We start from the raw sequence: 25,792 nt of genomic DNA, 5'->3' as shown, positions 1-25,792 counted from the left end.
GTGCCAGCCAGAGTTTGATGAGTTGGGCCTATGTAAGCATATGAGGTGTGCCAGCCAGAGTTTGATGAGTTGGGCCTATGTAAGCATACGATCACTGTCTCCTGCTAAGACTGGTTGAACAGGTAGGATCCATGTATGAGCCCACTCATCTAGAACTCCAATTTGAACACAGTGCTGACAACACCAGGGGTACAATATTTTTACCATGGGTGTAATAACTCCACCAAAAGAGCTGAGGAGGGAGCTGAGGATAGACCCATTAAAGCTACTTCCTCCATTAGTGTTAGACTGTGGACCTTACAGAATCATTCTTGAAAAACATTCAAGGGCTGCTGATGGTGTAAGAGAGCAGAGTCAGAGCCGATCACCACCACCACACCAAAACGAATGTCTACAAAGGACAGCCAATGACAGTGACCTGCTGACCCCAGGAAGAGCTGGTGATGAAAGCATTGTAGCATAGGAATATACTGAACAAGCATCATGTGACATTGTCGCCTGCCTGGGTGTTCAAGTTCAGTTGTGACCCCTCAGCTCACAAGTGTCACAGAAACGCCTACAGGGAACAGGGTCCTGTAACGTCACCCCATGAGCTGTAGGAATGAACAGCCACATGTATACACCGGGCTGCAGAGCAGAGGGAGCCTGAGCCCCCCATTCACAACAAAGCTAAACCCTGGGGACATGAGGCAGGCAGAGGAGTCCCTGAACCTACCCATCCCAAGCTCCTTAGCTAGGAAAAGCAGCCATAAGATGCTGGCATTGGAAAGCTATTTAGCCTTCAATTAAAAAGCACTCAAGGGCTGGAGAGATGGCTCAGCAGTTAAGAGCACTGACTGCCCCTCCAGAGGTCCTGAGTTCAATTTCCAGCAACCACATGGTGGCTCACAACCATCTGTAATGAGATCCAATGCTCTCTTCTGGTATGTCTGAAGACAGCGACAGTGAACTCATATAAAATCTCTTTTTAAAAAAATGCTCCAACATATGAGGACACATGCTCCACCATGTTCACTGCACCCTTATAATAGAAGCTGGAAGGAACCCAGATGTCCTTCAACAGAAGAATGGATACAGAAAGTGTGGTACAATCCAGTTGTCCTTCTATAGATGAATGGATACAGAAATTGTGGTATATTTACACAATGGAGTACTACTCAGCTATTAGAAACAGTGACTTTATGAAATTCCTAGGAAAATGGATGTATCTAGAGAATATCATCCTGAGTGAGGTAACCCAGTCACAAAAGAACAGACATAATATGCAGTCACTGATAATTGGATACTAGCCCCAGAAAGCACTGAACACCCCAGAAACAACTTACAGACCTTATGTAGCTCAAAAAGAAGGAAGGCCAAAATGTGGAAGCCTCAGTCCTTCTTAGAAAAAAGAAAAAGAAACCATGTATTCATCATATATTATTATTTAACAAATTTTGTGAGCTATAGTAATATTTTATAAAATAATTAATAAAAAAAGCACTCAACCTTAGATGAGAGGGTCGTCTCTGCTTCCATCTCAAACCTGCTCTCCAGGGGTCTGGCTGCCCAGGAGATTAAGGTAGGCACGGTCTCCTATGCCACGCTGGTGTCTTTGAAATCTAATATTCCTACAGGAAGCTCTAGCCACAAAAGAGGGGCAAACAAGCCTGCTGAGAATTCCAGTCCGCACCCTGGAGGAGCCAGGCTGTCTCCACACACAGAGAGCCCATCTCAGCAGGATGCGGACTGGCAGGGACAGCAGCAGCCAAATATCCTAGCTGCTTTTCCCAGCAGCTGGGTACCTTAGGCTGCACTCAATACAGCTGCCAGGCCGCCTGCCTGCCAGGGATGCCTAGAGGGAACAGAAGTCTCCCGTGGGGTTTGCATAGACCCAAGACGCTGACTGCAACTGTGCACCAAAGCCAACCAAACTCAAAGCACAAGTGAAATCCAAACGCCTCCCGAAATACAGAACCATCCTAAACCTCCAGGGCTCATCGTGCTCCACGCAGGTATTTTTCCCAAACCAAAGCATCCCAGGTATATGAAACATACAAAGAAGGTGAAGGATGAGCTGGGGGTGGAGCTCAGCAGCCGAGTGCTTGGCTAGCCATACCTGAGGTCCTAGGTTTGATACCCAGCATTGCGATTGGGGGCACTGTACCTAGAAGCCTTCCTGGCCTGTGATGTCTTCTCTCTCTGACTGGAAACATAGAGGAAACAAGCCTGGCTGATCCACACGGGTTCCAACTCTCAAGGTGTGATCAGAAAGTTACACCTCTAATAAGAGGCACTGGATCCACCTCACCACCGTGGTGCCAAGCACAACGTTCCTCTTTCCGCTCCATCGTAAAATAACCCAAAGCCATGAATCATCCACATCCGATTTCAATAAGTGTGCTTCCTGGAGGGAACCAGAAACATTTGGTGGACAGGAAAAACAAGACTCTGTGAATAGGTTATCAGTGTGCAGACGGGTCCTCAAAACCACTACGTGAAAATAAAAGGTGACCTTAAAAAACCTTCATTCTTTCATGCTTCCGACATAAAAATACACTGTTCACAGTAGGACACTCAGGGGAGAAAGTGCGCTAAATCGGCCTTAGTAGCACGGGCCTATTTCAACAGAGAAAGCAACGCCCACAGACGTGTACTCACACACTCTGTACTGGCTACTGCTAAGTAGTGAGATGACAGAGATCACAGCAGTCTCATCCCCCTCGGCCACTCAACCCTGCTTTCTCATCTCCAGTTCCCATACACCTGTACATTAGGGAGAACTTCTGAGGCTCCCGGCGGTCAGTTTTCTCTGGACTGGAGTGGCCTTGTGTCTGACCGACTCGCCTCCAAGTTCATTCCCATCATCGTTTTGGTTTTTTTTTTTTTTTTTCCAACCACAAACAGCAGGAGCTTCCATGGGGAGCTCCCGGAAGTTCAGTTCTTCAGGGACCCTGAGGGGAGGTGGGGCAGACAGGACCTGGCAGCAGTCCTGAATGTCTGCGGGAGGCTCTGACACCGGCTGCCCCAGAACAATACTGATTCCAGCGGGGGAAGGCCAGCGATGACAGAAAGGGAGGAAGAAGGGGCAGGAATAGAATGTGCACAAAGAAAGCCGAGGGACCAAGATACAGACAGCAATGGAAAACTGATCATCATGAAGGCTATAGGAGAGGCCCAAGGATGATCCCACGCACAGAGTGAAACTTCCTGCAACAAGGGGAAAACGGGGGGTGGGGGGTGTTTTCCAGCCCAGTGACGGGCCAGGCAACCGCCATCAAGACTCAGAACCTGCCTGCAGACAGCTGAGCCCCCAGAGAAGCCTTGCAAGCGCTCTCCCACCTGAGCCCAAGGTAAGCCCTAAGCCTGCCTGCCACATACCCTCACCGGCTGCGGGGGAGGGAATACCTGGTGATCTCCTGAGCAGACAGGGTGATGAACTGTGGGATTGAGCCTTTGTGGCCCAGCAGGAGGGCCAGGTGACCTGCCATCAAGACTCAGGACCCCACTCAGCAGAAGGCTGAGACCCCAGAACAGCCTCACAAGCGCTCTTCGACCAGAGACCACAGGGAGCTAGCCTCACATCCTACAGGCTGTCCCCAGAAGGGGATCACCTGGAGTTCCTGGAGGACAGATATCTTGGTACACTCAGGGATCGGGTCCTTTCCAGCCCAGCCAGAGGACAGGGTGACTGCGCCATCAAGACTCAGGACCTACCTACAGCTGTCTGAGACCCCAGAGAATTCTTCCAAGAGCTTTCCCACCTCAGCTTACAGAGACAGAAAGGAGTCACTACAATCAGAACTCACCCCCTGCCCGAAAAGAGACCAACAACCAGAAGCAATGTCATTCCTGAGCCTATGGGCCCTCAAATACACAGGAGAGACAGACTCCAGTCAGAGACAACCAGATCACCTATAATCACAGACAACAGGATGGCAAGAGGAAAATGAAAGAACCAAAGCAATGGAAACCAAGACAACCTGGCAACATTAGAACCCAGCTCTCCCACCACAGCAAGCAAAGGATTGCCAAACACTCCAGCAAAAAAAGACTCAGACTTGAAATCATACTTCATGATGATAACTGAGATCTTTGAGAAGCATAAATGACTCCCTTAAACAATTACAGGAGAACCAGGTGAAATCACTTAAAGAACTACAGGAAAACACAACCAAACAGATAAAGGAGTTGAAAATGGAAATAGAAATAATAAAGAAAACACAAATAGAGACAACCCTAGAGATAGAAAACCTAAAAAAGAAATCAAGAGTCACAGATGCAAGCATCTCCAACAGACTAAAAGAGATGGAAGAGAGAATCTCAGGGGCCGAAGACAGCATAGAAAACATAGACAAAACAGTCAGAGAAGATGCAAAAGCCAAAAAGCTCCTAACCCAAAATGTCCAGGAGATCCAGGACACAATGAGAAGACAAACCTGAGGATAACTGGTGTAGAAGAGGGTGAAGAATATTAACTAAAAGGCACAGTAAATATCTTCAACAAAATCATAGAAGAAAATTACCCTATCCTTAAGAACGAGAAGACCCCGAACATACAAGAAGCCTACAGAACTCCAAATAGAGTGGACCAGAAAAGAAACTCCTCCTGACACATATTAGTCAGAACACCGAATATTTGAAACAAAGAAAGAATTCTAAAAGCTGTAAGGGAAAAAGGAAAAGTAACATATAAAGGCAGACCAATCAGAATTACACCAGATTCTCAACAGAGACTATGAAAACTAGAAGATCCTGAAGAGACATCATACAGACCCTAAGAGAACACAAATGACAGCCCAGGTTACTATATCCAGCAAAACTCTCAATCACCATAGATGGGAAAACCAAGATATTCCAGGACAAAACCAAATTTACACAATGTCTGTCCACAGATCCAGCCCTACAAAGGATGATAGATGGAAAAATCCAACACAAGGAAGGAAACTACACCCAAGGAAAAGAAACAAAAATAATCACAAAAGGAAACCAAAAGAATAAAAGCACACAAACGTAAGTCTACCTCTAATAACAAAAATAACAGGAAACAACAATAACTATTCCATAATTTCTCTTAACATCAGTGGACTCAATACCCCCAATAAAAAGACATAGACTATTAGACTAGATATGTAAACAGGATCCAGCATTTTGCTGTATACAAGATACTCATCTCAGAGACAAAGACAGACACTGCCTCAGAGTAAAAGGCTGGGAGAAAAACCTTCCAAGCAAATGGTCCCAGGAAATAAGCTGTAGTAGCTATTCTAATATCAAACAAATTAGACTTTGCACAAGAGCAACAATACCAACCAGAGCTCCCAGGGATTAAACCACTATCCAGAGAGTACACATGGATGGACCCATGGCTCCAGCTACACATGTAGCAGAGGATGGTCTTGTTGGGCATCAATGGGAAGAGAAGTCCTTTGTCCTGCCAGGGCTTGATTCCCCCAGTAGAGGGAATGTCAGGGCAGGGAGGAAGGAGGGGTTGGGTGTTAAACACTCATAGAAGCAGGGGGAAGGGATAGGGGATATGGAGGGGAACCCAGGAAAGAGGATAACATTTGAAATGTAAATAAAATGGATCAAATGAAATCAGTAAAAAATATATACATACAAGAGAGGGAGGCATGGTGGCATACAGCAAGGGATAGAGTAATCCAGCATTTGGGAGGAAGAGACAGGTAGGTCTCTGTGAGCTCAAGGCCACCCTAGTCTACATAAGTTCCAGGTCAGTGAAGACTATACAAAGACCCTGTCTTTCAAAGAAGAAAAGAAAGACCATAGCTACTCATTACAAATGTTTACAAGATTAAAGAAGAATGTTGGGAACAACTACACAACAGGTTTGTAAACTTTAAAGGGAATAGACAAAATGCCCCAAAACTACTTCTGACTAAAACTGACCCAGGAAGAAATGAAGACTGAATATTCTAAGAACTATTCAAGGAAATGAATGTCACTGATCCTAAAAACTCTACACAGACTGCTCAGGGCCAGCCAGTTTTTTGATATGCTCTACTAAACACTTAGAAAACAAATGATTCCCATCTGATCCAAACTAGTCCAGAGAAGGAAAAATAAGGAAGCATGCCCTACTCATTTTATGAGGCCAGCATAACTTTTAACAGAGCCTGACAGACTAATAATGAGACAGAAAAACAAAAGGCCAGTCACCACTCCCTAGAGAGAAAGAAAGCCTTGGACAATGCAGTGCACACAGAAAGATAACACGTGACCAAGCTGCCTCACTCCCCAGAATCCTGAACTTATTATATATTAGAAATGTAATAATTTACCACCTTAATAGGTTAAAGAGAAGGTATGCCCTGCCTAACAGAGCTAGAGAAAGAAATAAAGTGCAAAGATAACATTCAGAGATAGAAGAAAACTCCATACAGCAAAACCCACCAGCAAACTCCATTCAGTGGTCAGATATTGACCAGAAGTTAAGACAAGGCTGCCACCATCCCTTCTGATCCATAAACAGAGATAGGAAGAATCAGACTGGGCCTGGTGATCTCAAAGCTGACCCCCAGTGACATACCTCCTCCAGCAAGGCCACACGTCCTCAACCTTCCCAAACAGTCCCACCAACTGGGGACCAATTATTCACAGATATGAACTCATGAGGGCCATGCTCATTCAAACCTAACAGACCCACATATAGAGTTAGAGCGCTGACCCCTTCAAGTTGCCAAACCACCTCCACTCACATGCCAAAGCATGTATACATACATGCTCATACACACACATACATGTGCACACACCTATACAAGTAATGTTTAAATATAACAAGGCTACCAGTGATAAGGTCACAAAGTGACCACAGTTTATATAGGAAGCTGGCTTTAAAGTTATCCCCATAGTGACAACAAAGACAAGCCAGGCCTGCCGAAGAGCAGTCACTCAGCAAAAAGACCTGGCCTGTGGAACTAAGGCTCACAACAGCTTAGAGTACGACATTGATACAAGTAGATTTCCTGGGTCCTGAGTTTCCGCCTAGAATAGAAGAAATGGAGGACTACAGGGAGCAAACCCAGATCCTATACCAGTGCCAAGGGGCCCTGAGCCACTGCTGTGCCAGACATGGTGTGTGTATGTAGGGGGTGCCTCTGAAATGCCACTACATGGGTTCCTGGTTTCTCCCACCCTTGATTCTCACTCTTGTATCAGGCCATGGAGGGAACTTGGCCTTTCAGAAACCAGAAGTATTTCTAGTGCTTGGAAAGCTCCCCAGTGGCTCACTTTATCCGTTGCTCTCGGGGCTTGCAACTGTGCCGATCCAGGACTGACAATCGGCCCAAAAAGGAAATGTGCTCTAGTTTGAAGAACTGAGACAAGTGTGGAAGTCTTTTTAGACTACATTACGCTGGCATCCCGGCCTTCAGAGAGCACACCCCCTTCTCATCTTATGTTCCAGACAGAGCTTAAAAAAAGAAAGAGAGAGAGAGAAGGAAGGAGGGAGGGAGGGAGAGAGAGAGGAAGAGGAAGAGGAAGAAGAAGAAAAGAAAAAAGAAAAGGAAAAAAAAAACCCCACCACCTCCTGAATGTTAGAACAACAAGCCTGGGCTTTCTCACCCAGACTGGGGACTCTTATTTAATTACAAATAAAACAGAAAAAAACAGACCATCCTACCATGTCTCTCACAGAATTAATTTGGTCACCCAGCATATGAATTACTTTCTCTTAATTGTGATAACAAGAAAATACTTAGCAAGAGCAATTATGCTGGCTAGTGTTATGTCACCTTGACACAAGCTAGAGTCATTTGGGAAGAGGGAACTATCAGATGAGGAAATGCCCACACCAGACTGGCCTTTGGGCAAGCCTGTGGCACATCCACCTGAATGGTTATTGATGATTGATACAGTAGGGCCCAGCTCACTGCAGAAAGTGTGGACTCTGGGCTGGTGGTCTTGGGTTCGATAAGAAAGCAGACTAAGCAAACCATATAAGAGCAAGCCACTAAGCAGCATCCCTCCATTATTTCTGCTTCCGTCCATGCCCCAGCTTCCCTACATAATGAACCACACACTGTGAAATTAAAGAAACCCTTTCCTCCTCCAGGTGGTTTTATCACAGTAATAGCCCTAACTGAGACAGTGACCTAAGGAAGAAAGAGTCGCTGTGATTGACAGTTTGGAGGTACAGTCCATCATGGCAGAGACAGCACTGCAACAGGAAGGAAGCAGAGAGGTGAGCGCCGGTATGCAGCTCACTTTCTCCTTTTTATCCAGTGCAGTATCCCTTGCCCAAGGGATGATGCTGAGCACATTTATGGAAGGTCTTCTCTTGTAACCCAATCTAGAATCTCAGACTGGATAAGAGATTTGTGTCCTAGATGATTGTGGATCTTGTGCAGTTAACCATCAACAGTAATGACCACACCTAGTATGAAGATTGTAATAGTGGCTCTGAATCAAAATCGTACAGGAGCTGGCAAGATGGCTCGGTCGAAACAGGCACTTGCTGACAACCCTTGACAAACTGAGTCTGATTCCCAGAATCCACATGGTAGAAGGAGGCAATCAATACACACACACACACACACACACACACACACACGCATACACACATCAGTAATACAACTAATCTAGTCCATTAAGATTCTGTGTTGCAGGCTGGAGAGATGGCTCAGAGATTGAGAGTACCGACTGTTCTTCCAGAGGTCCTGAGTTCGAATCCCAGCGGCCACATAGTGGCTCACAGCCATCTGTGATGGGATCTGATGCCCTCTTCTGGTGTGTCTGAGGATAGCTACAGTGTACTCACATACATAAAATAAATAAATAATTCTACAATGTACTCATATACCTAAAATAAAGAAATACTTTTTAAAAAAAGATTCTGTGTTGCATAATGTACCACACGCATGTTGGAGGACACAGACCCTTTTTATTGTGAATAATAATGAAATCTTGGAAGCACAGTGTGGTGGTACACTTGTGTAATTCCAACACTTGGGAAACTGAGGCACAAGAAGCACCATGAGTTAGTACACAGAAAGTTCCTGGCCAGCTCAGGTTATGAGACCTTGCCTCAAACAAACAAACAAACAAAAATAATAAATAAAAAATGTGAGAACTGCAAGAATTGCCTGATAGAGGAGCTTGTTATGAAAGCCTGGTGACCTGAGTTTGACCCATAAAACTCATGCAAGATATATGGAGAAAAACTCTAAAAAATCATTCTCTTACCTCTATGCTCATGTACTATTCACACACACACACACACACACACACACACACCTATACACATTTTGAAGTAGAAAGCACAATCACTAATAATGCCGTATATGTTTTATTTTGTGGTATAACTGAGTATTGCTAGTTGATTTCACTCTTTCCTTAACAAAATACAGGTCATAGATTTCCTTCTACCTGTGTTATCCAGAGTCAACCAGCTTCAGTGTGTGGTTGTTCTTTATAAAATCAAGTGTGCCAGGTATGGTGGCACACACCTTAAATCCCAGCACCTGGGAGGCAGAGGCAGGAAGATCTCTGAGTTCAAGGCCAGCCTGGTCTACAATGCAAACTCCAGTACAGCCAGGGCTACACAGAGAAATCTCTCTCTCTCTCTCTCTCTCTCTCTCTCTCTCTCTCTCTCTCTCTCTCTCACACACACACACACACACACACACACACACACACACACACACACAAAGTGAATAAACTTTAAATGTAAAGGATTAACAAACTCTGTTTCTAAAGCTAATATGACATAAAACAACCAAAATAGTGTGAGCTGTTTTTTTCTTTTTCTTTCCCACCACCCCCAAATAAGCATTTACCCATCAGCCCTGTTCTTCTGGATTTTTGAGTGCTGCTACCATGGCAATGATGGCAACAGGTCCCACCATGATAGGAACAAGAGAACAAGAGCTGTGGCCAAACTATTCTACCACTCAGCCCAGGAGAAAGCCTCTGTTCCCAGCACACCTATATCTGATGTCAAATACTGCAGAGTCTTCATCTTCATCCTCCTCCTCATTCAGTGGGGCCATTTCCACACGTTCAGCAGGGGTGGTGATGATGTCATACTTGCGGGTCTTCTTCAACCTCTTTCCCAACCTAGAGGAGGAGAAGCACATTCATGAGACCATGCCTGGGAGAAATGCTGATGAGGCCAAGCCTCCCTACAGGTAGAGCAGCTTGAACCAAGTTAAGCTCACTTCCTGACATCTGGAGACAAAGTTTGCTGCCACCTCCAGCCAAGATGCTGCAGCTGTACCTGGGAGACTTGGTACCCAGAAGCTGAAGGCTGAAGAGATAACTCAGGGTAAAGCATTTGTGCAAGCAGGAAGACTGGAGTTTGAGTCTCTAGCACTTATCCTCAGCCCCAAGAGAGAGATCCAATGCTAGATGGGTATAACGGCTCTTCTGTAATTGTAACACTCAGGAAGTAGACAGGGGATCCCTGGAGCAAGATGGCCAGCTAGATTATGTAAACAGGCAAGCTTCCAGATCAGCAATAAACCCTGCTTCATAAACCAGAAAGCAATCAAGGAAAAACCCACAAAAGACACTCATGCAAGCACACACACATGCACACACACACACACACACACACACACACATGTGCTCACACATACTCCACAGATACATACATACATACATGCATGCATACATACATATGGATGGGAACCCCAGGTAGCCACAGGACTGAGTGAGTTATCAACTTCCTAATCCTCCCCATCTTCTCAAAGCAGAGCCACGTGAGCACCAACAACTCACTAACTGAGAGAGAATACACAAATGCAGCAGCCGGGTAAGATAAAAGCCTGCAAACAATGCCTGATAAAAAGATAAGGGCAGCCTGGTTGGAGGTACAAGGGCTGCCTTGTGGGATCTGGATCAAAGTCCAGCCAAGTTCCACTTAAGTGAGGTTCCTTCAGTCTCTTCATAGGTAAAGCGGGATAGGAGTGGTCCTCCTTGAAGGTGAGGGGTGATCGCTGAGGTTGCTGATGCCATTGATAAGCCTGGAGACAGGAGGCTCTTGGCAGAAGTCATATTGAGCTGATAGCAACAACTACAAAAGTCACACATGCTCTAGCCCCCCCCCCCCCTCTCTCTCTCTCTCTCTCTCTCTCTCTCTCTCTCTCCCCTAAGATCAGGACTTGTGAAAAGCAATCGGTATTGTCTCTATGGTGCGGATTAGAACACTATGCTTGTTACCTACAACATGGCAGAGGGACACTGTGGGCCACGGGAAATGAGCAGAAACAAGCCCCTAACATATGGCTTCTTGTATGGGGACTGTAACACTTCTCAGGGGGTGTCTGGAAAACACACAATGTCACAGGGAAAGGCTTCTGCTGATGACCACTGATGCTCCCTAAGCCTGTCCCTCCGTGATCCTAGATCTGGTCCCAATTGTTTATGTCCTCTGCCAGCTCCTCTGAAAAAACCTGGACACTCTCTATGAAAAAAAACAGCCAATCCAAAGCATCCTAAGTGGGACACTGAAGAGCCTTCCTGCAGATGGCAAGCCGTTTCTGAGACCACTTGTCAAAGACTGCGGTAGGTCTTTTTACCTCTTACCATGAGAAACTGTGTCGCGTTCTCATGAAGCATCAAAACAACCTCACTTTTATGTCCTCCAAACTGTCTTGCGAACAGCAACATGCTCCTGGCTTACCTACTATCAACTACCAGAAACATGGTTCCCCAAACTGTCATGTCATTTACATACCAAATGTTAGCTCCGTGTCTCTGGCATAAATCAGCCTGTATGATCTATAGCACCTGCTCTCCCAGGCCTTTGAGGTGTGAAGCTGATTTCTCTAGACTGAAGCATTTCTCAGGGAGAAGAGGAAGGCTCAGAAAACCCACAAGCTGCAAGAGAGTTAAAAGACTCCAGAGGCTCCCTCCCAAAATTACACAAGCACTGAACAGTTGCTGGAGGCAGGGGGGACTTCTGTGGAGTTGATGCTTACAAGCTGTAGGGAGCACCAGATGTGCACAGTGAAATAGACCGTTCAGTGGTGCAGCTGTGTGGTGATTTGGGTAGGTTTGGCCACCAAAGGTGAATGTGTTTGAATGCTTGGCCATAGGGGTTGGTCTATTAGGAGGTGTGGTCTTATTGGAGTAGGTGTGGCCTTGTCGAAGGAAATATGTCACTGTGGGGTGGGGCTTTAAGGACTTTCATGCTCAATCTACACCTAGTGTGGCACACGGTCTCTCCTTCTGCCTTCGGATCTAGAAGTAGAACTCTCAGCTCTTTCTCCAGCACCATGTCTGTTTACACATGCCGTGTTTCCACCATGATGATGATGGGCTAAACCTCTGACACTGAAAGCCAGCCCCAATGACATGTTTTCCTGTATGAGAGCTACCATGGTCATGATGTCTCTTCGCAGCAATGGCAACCTTAACAAAGACAAGCTGCCTCTAAGATATCTGTGTCTCTAAATAACTCACCGGTCACCAAGGTAGACTTCCATAAGATCATAGCTTTGGTGTGTTGTCGAGCCCCTATCTGGATTCCACGTCTCCTCCTCCCAAGAAGCCTTGCAACAGCACAGACAGAGGGGAGACCATGGCAAATAAAACCCCAGCAACAAAATCTGAATCCTTGTTACAGAGTTATTTTTCCTCCCAGCTGTCCTCACTGGTATGCTCACAAACACAGCTGTGGGGCTACCTAGATCTCAAAACTAGGATGAAGAATGAATGGTACAGATGTCAAGCCGGGTAGCAAGACACCTAACCAAAGGGACACAACCAGCCACCTTGCCACAAATAACACTTTGAGTATCAGAGGTTTGTAGGCTTGGCTTGCAAACCCACTAGCTTGTAGCTCTAACCCCATAGAACTAGAGATGTATGGCTCGGTCATGTAGACTTACAGATAGGTGCGTGTGCTCTGAGCATTGATTGGCAGCTGCTTGGTATCCAGCTGCTCCTATTACCACTCCAGAGGAATGATGGGACCTTCAGATTTTAACCCTGGACAGTTCTACAGGAAAATGGAGTTTTTGGGTTTCATTTCCTCTCACCTTCAGGAGCCTCAGCTCTCTACAGTGTCGGTCCCAGGCCAGCCTCTGATTTTTCACAACTGCCTTCTTGCTGCCTCTGGATAAGTAGGTTAAACCAGCCCAGCCCATTCTAGCCATGACATATATTACAGATAGTTAATAAAAGACCATTTGAGAGAAGCCTAATGTCCTAATATGATGGGGGCATACAGGAGCAAAATCCTAAACTAGCTCCCCAAAACAGTGAAAAATAGCCTGCTTATACAGCCAGAAGAAAAGTATGGCATGTTTGTACACAGATTCTAACTCCGCCAATTGGTCTTTATGTATTACTTACTGATCACAGACCTCAGAAACTAATCATAAGCTTTGCATCACAGGAATTGTAGACGTCTGGATGAATCAGGATATGGGGGGAGCTTTTCCCTCTTAGCCGAGTTGAGAGTAGCTGCAAGGTGAGCATCAGAATCCAGAGGCCGTCCAGAATTGTCCTGCCTGGGCTGAGTCTTCAACCATGAAGCACATTGCCCAGAATGGTCTCGGCAGAAGGAAGGCCTCCAGACCCAGAGTTCTGTGGCTTCAGCAGCTTCTTCCTTGCAGCTAGATTGCAATTTCTTCAAGGTATTCAAAGCAGATGGGTTATCATGATGACAGCCTACAAAAAAAGGCTGCTCCAGCCAGGTACAGTGCTACACACCTTGTAATCCCGACTCTCGAGAGGCAGAGGCAGATGGATCAGGATTTCCAGGCCAGCCTCGGCTACACAAATTAAAGGTTAGCCTATACTACCTACGACCTTAACTCAAAAGTAGGAGGAGGTAGGAAGAGCCTACCTGATCAGAAGCACCTCCATCAAGACAGCCAGGCACAAGGGAAGACTCTAACCTCCCTCTGAGGTGATCACCCATTAACACAGTGTCCCATGTTGTGGTGACCCTCAACCATACAATTTCCATCAGTACTTCATAACTGTAATTTGCTAGTGTTGTGAACCATAATATAAATATCTGATTGCAGGATGCCTGATATACAACCTGACCCCTGTGAAAGGGTCACTTTGGAGCCATGACCCACAGGTAGAGAATTACTCAAAGGTACAACAGGGCTGACCCTAAGTAGTTTAGTTTAGTTGAAAAAAAAAAAAAAAAAACGTAAACACTAACGGGTGTTTATACAACCACATTAACAACCTTACTAGTACTTAACAGTGTTAAGTACTACTACGTACTTAACAGTATTTAATACCAAGTACCCTTAGTGAGCTTTGTGTCCCCATATCACATGAATCATACCAGTGACAGGAAGCATGCTCTGTTCAGAACAAAAGTGTTAACCATGTCAGCACCTTATCTCAAACGGAGCTCTTATCTCTCCACCTTCCCTGATGAAAAGGAAGACAATCCATCCCTAGTCATCTGGGAAATGCAAATCAAAACAGCCCTGAGATTCCACCTCACACCAGTCAGAATAGCTAAGATACAAAACTCAGAGGACAGTAGATGCTGGCGAGGATGCAGAGAAAGAGGAACATTCCTCCACTGCTGGTGGGGTTGTAAGCTGGTACAACCACTCTGGAAATCAGTCTGGTGGTTCCTCAGAAAATTGGACATAGTACTACCTGAGGACCCAGTTATTTCACTCCTGGGCATATATACTCCAAAGATACTCCACCATATTCATAGCAGCCTTATTTATAATAGCCAGAAGCTGGAAAGAAAACAAATGTCCTTCAGTGGATGAATGGATACAGAAGTTGTGGTATATTTACACAGTGGAGTACTACTCAGCTATTAGAAACAATGACTTTATGAAATTCCTAGGAAAATGGATGTATCTAGAGAATATCATCCTGAGTGAGATAACCCAGTCACAAAAGAACAGACATAATATGCAGTCACTGATAATTGGATACTAGCCTCAGAAAGCTCTGAATACCCAAGAAACAACTCACAGACCATACGAAGCTCAAAAAAAAGGAAAGCCAAAAAGTGGAAGCTTCAGTCCTTCTTACAAAAAAAAAAAAAAAGTGTATAGCACCCTCTCAGAGTGGGGTACAGATAGACCTTAAATCATTAATAACTCAAGAGCTAATAAGATAACCTTGTGGCAATTTTTGGTATTTAAAAATCATTATGTTTAATCTTTACACACCAAGAAAACTTTGACTATTTCCACGTTATGCTTTGTTCTACATGTACTTTATGATCATTACAAATAGTAAGATTTCAGTGCATACTATCAAACCTTTAAAAAAAATCAAGTACTGATAAAAATATATTCATATAGTTTTATGCTAAAATGCTTTTAATAATATGTACATGTATCTCTGTTTTTTTTTTTTTTTTTTAAATAAAGTTGTAAGGGGAAAAAAAGAGAAAAGGAAAGAAAGGCAATCTTCACATCCTGTTCTAAATGATTCTTTACCCATGCCTGCTCCCGCTCTTGTTCCAGACTGGGAAACTTAAGTTCAGCAAAGGTCCCAAATGCCACAAGCCACCCAAGACCAACTCACAAGGGAGGCCACCCTTCCCCCAAGCCCTTGGGGTGAAGGTCTAAGTCAGTCCACGCAGACCCACACACCTTTCTCGGGAAGCCAACCTGCCATCTCCCCCTTGCTGGTTCACAGATGTTTGGGTGCACTCGGCTTTGAAAATCAGTGAAGCTCCTTTTCCTGTTTGTTCACTGTGACGTGGGCCTGCGCTAAAGAAGTATCTGAAGTGCTTAGAAAAGACAATGTCCCCAAACCTGAGGACTTGAGAAAAATACCTGTATGTGCTCATGACAGCCATACCCAGATGGCTTTGAGCTAAGACGTCACAGCTCTACCTATCTTGTTCTGTATCATGAACTCTGCAAAGTACAAAATCTGATCTAAAAACTTCTGTGTGCACGTGAAATGTGGCGGAATCATTTGTTATCGACGCTGGAGCAAGACTGGGGCAAAGGCTTTGTATTCTGTCTGCTCGTCCTCAACTGATTAAACTTGCTTTCCTCCTTCACAACTGTTTATGTTGTGAAAATTAGCCTACTAGGCTAAAATATATTTACACAAGAAAAATTTAGGAAAGCATCACCAACCTCAACACCTCCATGACCCTGTGATGCTTTAACACCAGCATTCTCAGCGACGCAAACTCAGAAAAGAAGCATGATTGCTGGAGAGATGACTCAGTGGTTAAGAGCACTGACTGCTCTTCCAGAGGTCCTGAGTTCAAATCCCACAACCATATGGTAGCTCACAACCATCTGTAATGGAATCTGATGCCCTCTTCTGGTGTATCTGAAGACAACTACAGTGTACTTATATATAATAAATAAAATTTTAAGAAAAAAAAAAAAGAATCATGAGTCCCAAGATGATAGTGAGGAGGGAACAGGAACATTATGTGTAAAATGGTGGGGTTATGGACACCCAGACACACATGGTCACACATTAGTCTGAGTGTTTCTGAATGGATTTAACATCTGAAGTAGGTAAATAAAGCCTCCCCAGTGTGGGTGGGCCTCATCCACTCAGGTTCTGACTTCCCCTCGAGGAAGAGAAGTTGCCTTACCCCTATACATTGGTTTGTTGGTTGGGAGCTCTTCGTTTGGTTTGTTATTTTTGGTTTCTGCAGGAGTCTTATCCAGACTTTGCTCAGATTCCCCTGCCTCCACCTCATGGGTGTGTAGTGCCCCACCCTGCCCAATATACTCTCTTTGGAGTCATAATCAAGCAATGGCTGCTCCTCCTACTTAAGTATGTCTGCATTTGGACCAGAACCCAGGGACTAGAAAGACTGCTCAGTGGTTAAGAGCACTGGCTGCTCTTACAGGGGACCTGGGTTCCATTCCCAGCACCCACAAAGTAGCTCCCAACTGTCTGTAACTTCAGTGCCAGGGCGACTGATACCCTCACATAGAAATAAATACAGCCAAAACACCAACACACATAAATCAAGAGGTCTGCCTCCCCATATGGGCTGGGAGCCACTCCAGTGAGCAAGTATACAGTGGAGAGAGAGGCGAGAAAGATTGGTGTACTATGAAGAGAAACAAAGTGGGGATTCGAAAGTGCTGAGGCATGAGCAGCCTGCCCTGGCACCTGAGGTCATGGCACTATCTGGGCCTGTGCTGCAGGGGTCTGTGTCGATATCCATGGCCCAAGTTACTACCAAAGGCCATTCAGACATCCATTGGTCTGGGCTAATTTGGGGACCATGTGGCTGTCTGAGGCCTGAACTGAGGTGGCCCTACCCCTCACTGGCACTCAGGAGAGCTGGCCCCAGTGGCTTAGGTGTGGGAGAGCTGGTGGGCTTGACTAACTCCACTATCACCCAGGCTCAGCTCAGGCATTTGAGTTGGCCCACCCCAACATCTATGAACTGTCAGATCATGTGAAGGGGCCAGTCCTACAGATCCAAGGCTGCAGGATCTCCATGACAGTGGGCAACATCAGGATAACTGAGAGGAGTCCTGGTGAGGATCCAATATTGGTAGTGTAGCAGAAGCCAGGCCTTGAAACAGACCAATGACTCATTGCAATGAGAATGAGCAAGTAAAGCTGTGCGGACAAAGGGCATACATACTGCGGGACACAGTGTCAAGCACTCCAGCTTCCATGGCAAGATGCTTTTGTTTTGTTTTGTGGTGGAGACTGAAGGGTGAATATGGAAGGGACAGGGAGAAGCCTGGGATTGGGGTGTAGGATGTGAAATTCACAAAGAATCAATAAAAAGTTGGTTTTCTTTTTAAAAGACTGAGAACCTATATCATCAGATCTTAATGAGCAACTTCCTATAAGTACATGATGCACCTCTCTCTTACACACACACACACACACACACACACACACACACACTGGGGGGAGAGAGAGGGAGAGGAGGAAAGGGAGGAGAGAAGGAGGGAGAGGAGAAAGGGAGAGAGATGGAGGGAGAGGGAGAGAGAGGGGGATAGGGAGGAAAGGAAGGAAGGAGGGAGGGAGGAAGGGAGGGAGGGAAGGAGGGAGGAAGGGAGGGAGGGAGGAAGGGAGGGAGGGAGGGAGGGAGGGAGGGAGGGAGGGAGGGCCATCAGTAAGGGTCCTCATGTGTACTTCAAACACCAGCTCTGACATTGTGAGCCAGAGAAACTGCATTTCAAGACAATCAACCCTCTGACACAGAACACCCTTTGCCAGGGAAGCCCAAGCCTTGCTGTTTGGTCATCAGACATGTTAATCAGACAGAGCTGAGACCTATGAAAAGCTGAAACACTTGGGCGATTGAGCAGAGCTCACATCACGTCATGCCTCGAAAAGGCCATCCAACAACAGGAGGGACCCTGCAGTGGGCAGGGAGCGGGAGTCACTTCTTCCAAAGGGGCCTTTATCAGCTGTGCACCAGGCAGAAGCAGGAAATTTGAGAAATAGAACCGATCGGTGCTTCTCAGACCTTCAGACTCTGGAGTCTAACTGTCCTGGGTGCAGACAGCCTGGACATGAGAAACTTGGATGCAGTAGGCCTAGGAGCTGTACTTGTGGCCAATGATACTAAGCAACTCACAAGTGTGTTCATACTTACAACTTCTTCTCCTTGCATGTGTGTGTGTGTGTATGGTATGCACTCACATGTATGTGGGTAAGTAGACAGTGTGTGTAGCATTTGTGTTTTATCTTCTTCTACCTCCCTCCATACAACCTGGAGCTCACTGATTGGCTACATCGGTTGGCCAGGGATCCAATCAACTCTACAACTAGCTTTTCTGTTACTATCATATCATTTTCTGTATTTGGGTGATTTGTCTACATATTTGTCTGTGCACCATGTGCATGCCTGATGCCTGTGGAGAGGAGAGTGCTGCGTTCCCTGGAAGTAGTTACATATATATAGCTTTGATGTGCTGTGTGGATGTTGGCATTGAATCCCAGTCCTCTGGAAGAGCATCTAGTATTCTTAACTCTTGAGCCATCTCTCCAGCCCCACACCTAGCTTTTGACTTGGCTGCTGCAGATCCAAACGCAGGTTCTTGCGCTTTTGTGGCAGGTGCTTTACTGACCAAACCATCTCCCCAGCACCCATAGGTACAACGTCTAAATAATCTATAAAGCAATGTCACTTATAGGTCTTTCTTCCTGGTAATGAAACTGAGATCAGAGAGGTCACCTTGCCCACAGACTTGTAGATAATAGGGTAGTAAGGTTGGGTTTGAAGGTCAAGGGACCAAAGACCTCAGAACTGCACCGCTGCCTCCTCTGCACATGCCACTCGGGGTTTGAAACATGCCATGAAGAAAGAAAAGTGTGGATCAGCTTAGGGGGGTCTCAGAGAGTCAAAACTGCCTCAATACTGATTTCACCAAACCACCACTCCACACACCTTCCACTCCCACCAAAGAGTTGCACTACACCCACACACACACACACACACACACACACACACACACACACACACACCATCACCTCCCCTTGACTTCAGTACCCAAGCCCTCTTTATTTATTCCCCTTTCAGTTTCTGGAAAGGTATCACTGAACACAATTCACACATTCCTACTTCACAAGGATCCAGACAAACCTCTAACAAACTCTTGTTGAAGTGAGACTCCCCTAGGACATGGCGGCACCCATGGCTAACCACCTTTTGGCTTCTCTATCCTCCGTGTCTAGCCACACCTCCAGTTCCAAAAGGAGACACACAGGATTGGGTGTGAGCTAGTCAATACACAGCAATTACAACCAATCAGAGCCAACCACTAAGTGCCCCACCCACTAGTCCCTGAGGCACAGATAGTGTATAAGCTGTCTTAACACTTGCCAGAAGAGAGGCTGAGGAGAAAGAGAGGGAGGGAGAAAGGGAGAGAGGAAGGGAGGGAGGGAGGGAAGGAGGGAGGAAGAGAGGGAGGGAGAGAGGGAGGGAATGAACTCAAGTCTTAACTTTGCTTTGAACCCTACAGCGCTCTCTCCACAGAGCTGGTTCTGCCTGGGTTTTTGGTCCCATTTGACCTAAAGTATTTATGCCAGGGAGTCTCAGAAGAAAGGCACAGAATGAACTGAAACCAACATTATAATAAATGCCACCTTGAGATTCTTTAATATTTTAATAGTAAGGCTTCCACAATCAGTGTAATTTTCCCATTTGCTATAACCCTTTTTAAAACCCTAAAGAGCCACTTAGTGACAGTAGTTTGAGGCTTTTCTACTCAGGCATACCCGAGTGTGGGTTTTCCAGTAGGTAAGCATACAGTAACACAGGGCTGTTGGCAAGCTCGGTGTCTTGAGAGGAAAGCAGAAAGCACATCCCCTATAAAATGTGAGGTCACTCTTCCCTTCAAACCAAAACTCACTGCCTATTTTCTGTGTCTGTGTGTTTCTGCTAGTGGGGCACATGTATGCATCCATGGAGACCAGAGGTCAACATTATTTGCCTTCTCAATCACTTTCCCTTTATTCTTTTAGACGGATTTCTCACTGAGCCCAGAGCTCACCATTAGCTAGGCTGACTGGTTAGTGATCTCCAAGGATCCACCTGCCTCCACCCACCCCTGCCTCATCCCGGAACTGAGATTACAGCTACAGCCCAGCACAGCAGACTTTCGATTCAGGTGCCCAGGATCTGAACATCTCCATGTCTTCATTTCTGCACAGCAAGCAATTTATACACTGAATCTTCTCTAGAACCCTTTAACATTGATCCCCAACAAGAAAGACAGAGGGGTAATTCTAAACTCTTCCATTCTCCCTTGTACTGAGATTTTCCTTTATTAACCCATGTATACTGGGAGTAACACTGTCCACCCATGCAGAGTGATTAGTTCCTTTGCTCACCCCCTGTGGCCTCTCCCACCCATGCTTAATCATTTAATCCTGGATGTTTCTCCCCTTCTTTCTCCAACGCCTGGCTTCTCCCACACCCTTGTGCACTGGGGTAATCCTTTTATGCATAGTGTAAAGATTATCTTTGCATTATTCAAACACTGATTTCTGTGCCATCAGCTTTGGTATTCGTACGGCTGCATCATATTTTGTAAACCTTCCCTAATTGGTTCAACAAAGAGAAAAATGTCCAATCACTGGACAGGAGGACTTCTGGGGAGAGACAGAAACTCTGGAGGGTGGAGAGGAGTTAGGCCTGCCTGAGAGACTAAAGAACCAGACTCAGAGGAAGAAGCAGGTTGGGACTGCAGGAGGGGTAACTAATGAGCCACATGGTGGAACTTAGATTAGTATAAACGGGTTAATTAAGTCACGAGCTAGTTGGGAATAAGCTCTATTATAATAAATGTGCCTCCATGTCTTTATTCAGAGTTGTAGCAGGCATAGAAAGTCTGTGCGGTTTTGCCTGTGCCCTCCCTACTTAAGCCTTTCTGCTCTCGGTCTTCCTCCTTTCTCCTTCTCTGTCACCTATAACCTATCATCCCCTTCCCTTAATGTGCACGACCACAAAAGCTCCTTCCTCATTTCCCGGCTTCCACCTGTACTCCAGGTTAAACACAAATAACAACGTTTGAAAGTGGGACCTGCATACAAGAGGGGGGGGGAGGTGTTTGTTTTTCTTGGCCTGAGTTACATCATTCAGTATAGTTTCTTTTTTCCCCAGGTCTATCCACTTACCGGAGATTTTCACAATTTTCTTCCTGGTCATAGCTGTGTAATATTATTCCAATGTGTATGAACTCGTTCATCTGTTCTTAGGCATTCATCTATTATTGATGGATACCTTGGTTGATTCCATTTCATAGCTACTGTGAACAGCACAGCACTGACCGTGTATGTGTGTCTCTGTAGTAGGACATTAAGTCCACTAGGCATATGCTCAGAAGCGGTATTGCTGGGTCATATTGCCAGTTGTGTTTCTAGTTTTTTATGAGAAACTTCTACACTGATTTCCAGAATAGTTGAACTGATTTTCCTTCCCACCAACATCACATATAAGTTCCCCTTCACTACAGTTACGTCCTACTACCAACGTCGTTCATTCTGACTAAGATGAGGTGGTGAGCCAGAGAGTTTTCATGTCAATTTGACACAAGCTAGAGTCATCTGAGAGAAGGGAATCCCAATTGACAAACCGCCTCACTAAGAGTGGACTGAAGACAAGCCTGTAAGGCATTTTCTTAGTGAGACAGGTAACACCTTAAAGCAGTTCTAATCTGACTTTTACCTGATAGCTGAAGATGTAGGACATTTGTAAAAAAAAAAAAAAAAAAAAAAAAAAAAGTGTTTTTGAGCCATTTAATTCTCTCCTTTTGAGCTAAGTTATATTTTAGTCAGGAAGGCCCCAAAGATATACCAAAAAAATGCAGACTCTTCCCTTTGATTACTCACCATAGCTTCATAGTAAGAGTCTATTGCTGAAGATACCACATACGTTGACTGAAGAACATGGAGAAATCAGTCTTGAACCAGCAGTAAACTTCCTGCTGGCTAGCTGTCACAGTGCAGTTGTGTTATAGGAGCTGCTGGAGAAAAGGCATCAATTGTCTTACCCAGAGTTGGACCCTGCTTGCTACAATGGTGGCCTGCTAGGCAAGATATGCCCAATGGTGTGATAGTGGCACTATCTGTTGTGGATGTAACCCATCACTTTTAGGTTGGTTGTAAGGCCTACTCCACAGGGCAGATATTATGCCTGATACCATAAACCTGGCCAAAAGCCTATGACTAGGGAAAACCCAGAGCCTTAGGCAGAACCTTTTATTGTTATTTTGCTAAATGGGCAAGTTTTCAAAGTATCTCCTAATTACATGTATTTCTGTCCATCTATACCTGGGATGTTCTCAGTCCTGGTTAGAGAAGCTTTTTTGTACAGTGGGCAGTAGTCAATAGGGAGATACATAACTGGTCAAAAGTACTAAGAATAAGATACTGAGTACTCAGTCCTAAGTGGGGCATCTGTATCAACCCTACCCTACTCCCACTAAGGCTCAGAGAATACCTTGGAAGAAACATAGAGAATGTAAGAGCTAGAGAATGGGGAGGGGTGCTGTAAAATCCTGTGTTCTGGACACAGGTTACCATCACATTCATGAACTCACAGCAGCTGTGGCTACCTGCACAACACCTACACAAAATCAAGTGGGTAAAAAGCCAGTATAGACATGGTAGATGACTCTAGGCCCTACCCTTACTAAGGAGCTACTGGCAGAAGGTAGTTGCTGGGAGGAACACCATTCTCTTTGAACATATGGACACTGATAGGATTCTGATGCTCCAGTAGATGGCTCCACACCCATGCACATATGGAACAGCACTAGCTAGACTTACTAGGTTATTTTAAAAAATAAAAAAGACATGAATATGAGACAGGGCATGTTGGAAATAGGAGGAGACTTGGAGAGCAGAAATGGGGAACATATGTGATTCCACTGTATACATGTACAAAATCCTCAAGAATAAAGGAAAATTAATGAAAAGATAAGAGAGATGTATTACAAAGTAAATACATGTTTTAAATTCTTCCACTCTGGAATGTCATCCTCAGGTTGAGGATTTATTTACCAAGAGGGCTCTTCAACAGATGGCCAGAATCAGGTTTCCAGTGAGCCTGCAGGCCCCATTTAGACAAACAAGGAGGCTAGGGGAGCAAGCTCCAAGACCGGCAGAGCAACTTGGAAAGAAACCGTCCAGACTTGCCCTCCCGACAAGGCAGAGCAAGGCAACACTGGGCCATAGCGAGTGGGCTCGGTTTGGAGTACGGCAGGCAGAAACAGACCATGGATTCCAGAGACGAAGGTTTGAGGCTGAGCCTTTATCCTTGTGCTGTGAGTGAGCTGCTCATCCTGAATCCAAACTTCCTCACTTGAGTCTGTTTCTTTCCAGGAAGTTCTAGGGTTCTGGCGGTAGATCTCGAAGCCAACCTACTTCATAGGACCTTAGGTTTTCCCCATTTCTTCCTGAGGTCATTAAGAAAACCCAGCTTTTATCCTGACTCCTGTCAATAACCCTGCTGAGGGACACAATCCACCTGTGATTTGTAAGCATGCCTGATCCTCTATACCAATGGGGTATATACAGGGCCTGTGGGTTGTGCCCTTTGAGGGGGTCATACATCAGATATCCGCATACCAGATATTTACATTATGATTTATAGTTAGGAAGGTGTCTTACTTAGAGTTTTATTGTTGTAAACAGACACCATGACCAAGACAAGTCTTATTAAGGACAACACTTAATTGGGGCTGGCTTACGGGTTCCGAGGTTCAGTCTAGTATCATCAAAGCAGGAACATGGCAGTGTGCGGACAGGCATGGTGCAGGAGGAACTTCGAGTTCTACATCTTCTTCTGAATATTGCTAGCAGGATACTGACTTCCCAGGAACAAAGCCCACGCCCACAGTGACACACTCACTCCTATAGGCCACACCCTCTAACAGTGCCACTCCCTAAGCCCAGCATACACAAACCATCACAGAAGGCTAACCTGAGCTATATAACCCAACACCATCTGAAAAGAACACAAAACAAAACACAGAAGTGGGCCCAGAGCCAGAAGCCTTCTGCAAAGGAGGAGTGATAAAAGGAGCTGGTTTCTCAGCCAGTAAAGCCAGTCACGGTGCTGAGCTAACAATGCTTAGCTATGCTTCCACATCAACAGAGCAGTAGAGTACCCAGACATAGACCTCTCTGCCCCCCGAAATCCAGCACAGAGTAAAGGTGGCGTTTAAATGACTCAGGGAAAGGTTTCCTTATCCAAGGTTTTGTTTATAATGACTCCACTCTGTATCACAATAAATAAGATAGACAGACTTAAAGGTAGGAAATAAAACTATTACTAGGAAACATGGAAGACATCCAAAAGCCATGTAAAGAATGGTGAATTCAAACACAGAAAAATAATGTAAGTCGGTGGGAAGCACGGGGCAAAATAATAATAAGTCAAGATAAACGATTTAAACGATAAGCTTGGGGAAACATCCAATTTGCAGTATGGGTGTAAACTAACCTCATTAATGGATGTAAGGAGTATCTACAAATCAATTTTAAAAAAAAACAATCATCTAATTGAAAAAAACTGTCAAAGGATATAAAAACTGGCAGGTCACGGACAGCGGAAAAGCAAACAAATGGCCTTGCATCCTGCAACCTCACAGTAAGATACATTCCAACCCAGCCTTTGAAGAGATTCCCGTTAACCACCTGTAAGTTTAACAAACATCAAAGTCACTGACGATACACAAAAGATAAGGGTGTGAGAGACAAATGCCCTCATTATAAACTGGATGCACAGGCCGTCCTACGGGGGTGGGGGGTTCATCAATGTCTGTCACTTACAATGGTCAAACCTCATCAAGACTTTCCCTTTCGGGACTTTGTCTTAATCATATGCTTCAATAAGACATACAGTGTCCATTAGTAAGAGACTAACCCCATGAAGTGTGAACCCTTTGTATCATCAACATGGAGCTGTTGACCTCTCATATATGTGAGATTGATGGGTAGATATATTTTTTTCAGGATGAGAGACACAGTATATGTGTGAAAGAGAGGAAAGATATCTACACGCAAAAAATAAATAAATAAGTTTTGAAGCCACTTCCCTGGTAGAAAAGGTAAAACATCAAGCCATCATACAAAGAAATTACCTCTCACAGAGTATTTCTGGAGAAGTATGTAAATGTATAAGACGTAGCGCTTAGCTAAAGCTGTAAATTTCACTAAAGAAAGCACAGGATAAGCCTTTGTGACCTTGGATTAGTCAATGGCCTCTAGGCAGGACAGCAGATGGTAAAGCAGGAAAAAAAAAGTATATAGATTGGATTTCATCAAATAAAAATGTTGTGCTTCAAAGAACACCATTCAGGAAGTAAAAAGACAGCCATAGCGTAGGATGAAATTGCATTTATAACATAAAAATATTCTTGCATCTCAATAATGAAAT

General features: G+C 45.0%; 1 protein-coding gene across 1 annotated transcript in view; it reads right to left on the bottom strand.

Moving 5' to 3' along the window:
• The window catches only part of FAM174B (family with sequence similarity 174 member B), a 43,539-nt gene that overhangs the window by 1,606 nt on the left and 16,141 nt on the right, over positions 1-25,792 (bottom strand). The window contains exon 2 of the mRNA XM_080913961.1: positions 9,925-10,056. Coding sequence (XP_080770087.1) covers positions 9,925-10,056 — 132 coding nt within the window. The remainder of the gene's footprint in view (positions 1-9,924; positions 10,057-25,792) is intronic.

Source organism: Micromys minutus (genome assembly GCF_963924665.1).
Source record: "Micromys minutus genome assembly, chromosome: 3".
NCBI classification, from domain to species: Eukaryota; Metazoa; Chordata; class Mammalia; order Rodentia; family Muridae; genus Micromys; species Micromys minutus.
The sequence above is the reverse complement of the archived record's forward strand: the minus strand, read 5'-3'. Positions and strand labels throughout refer to the sequence as shown.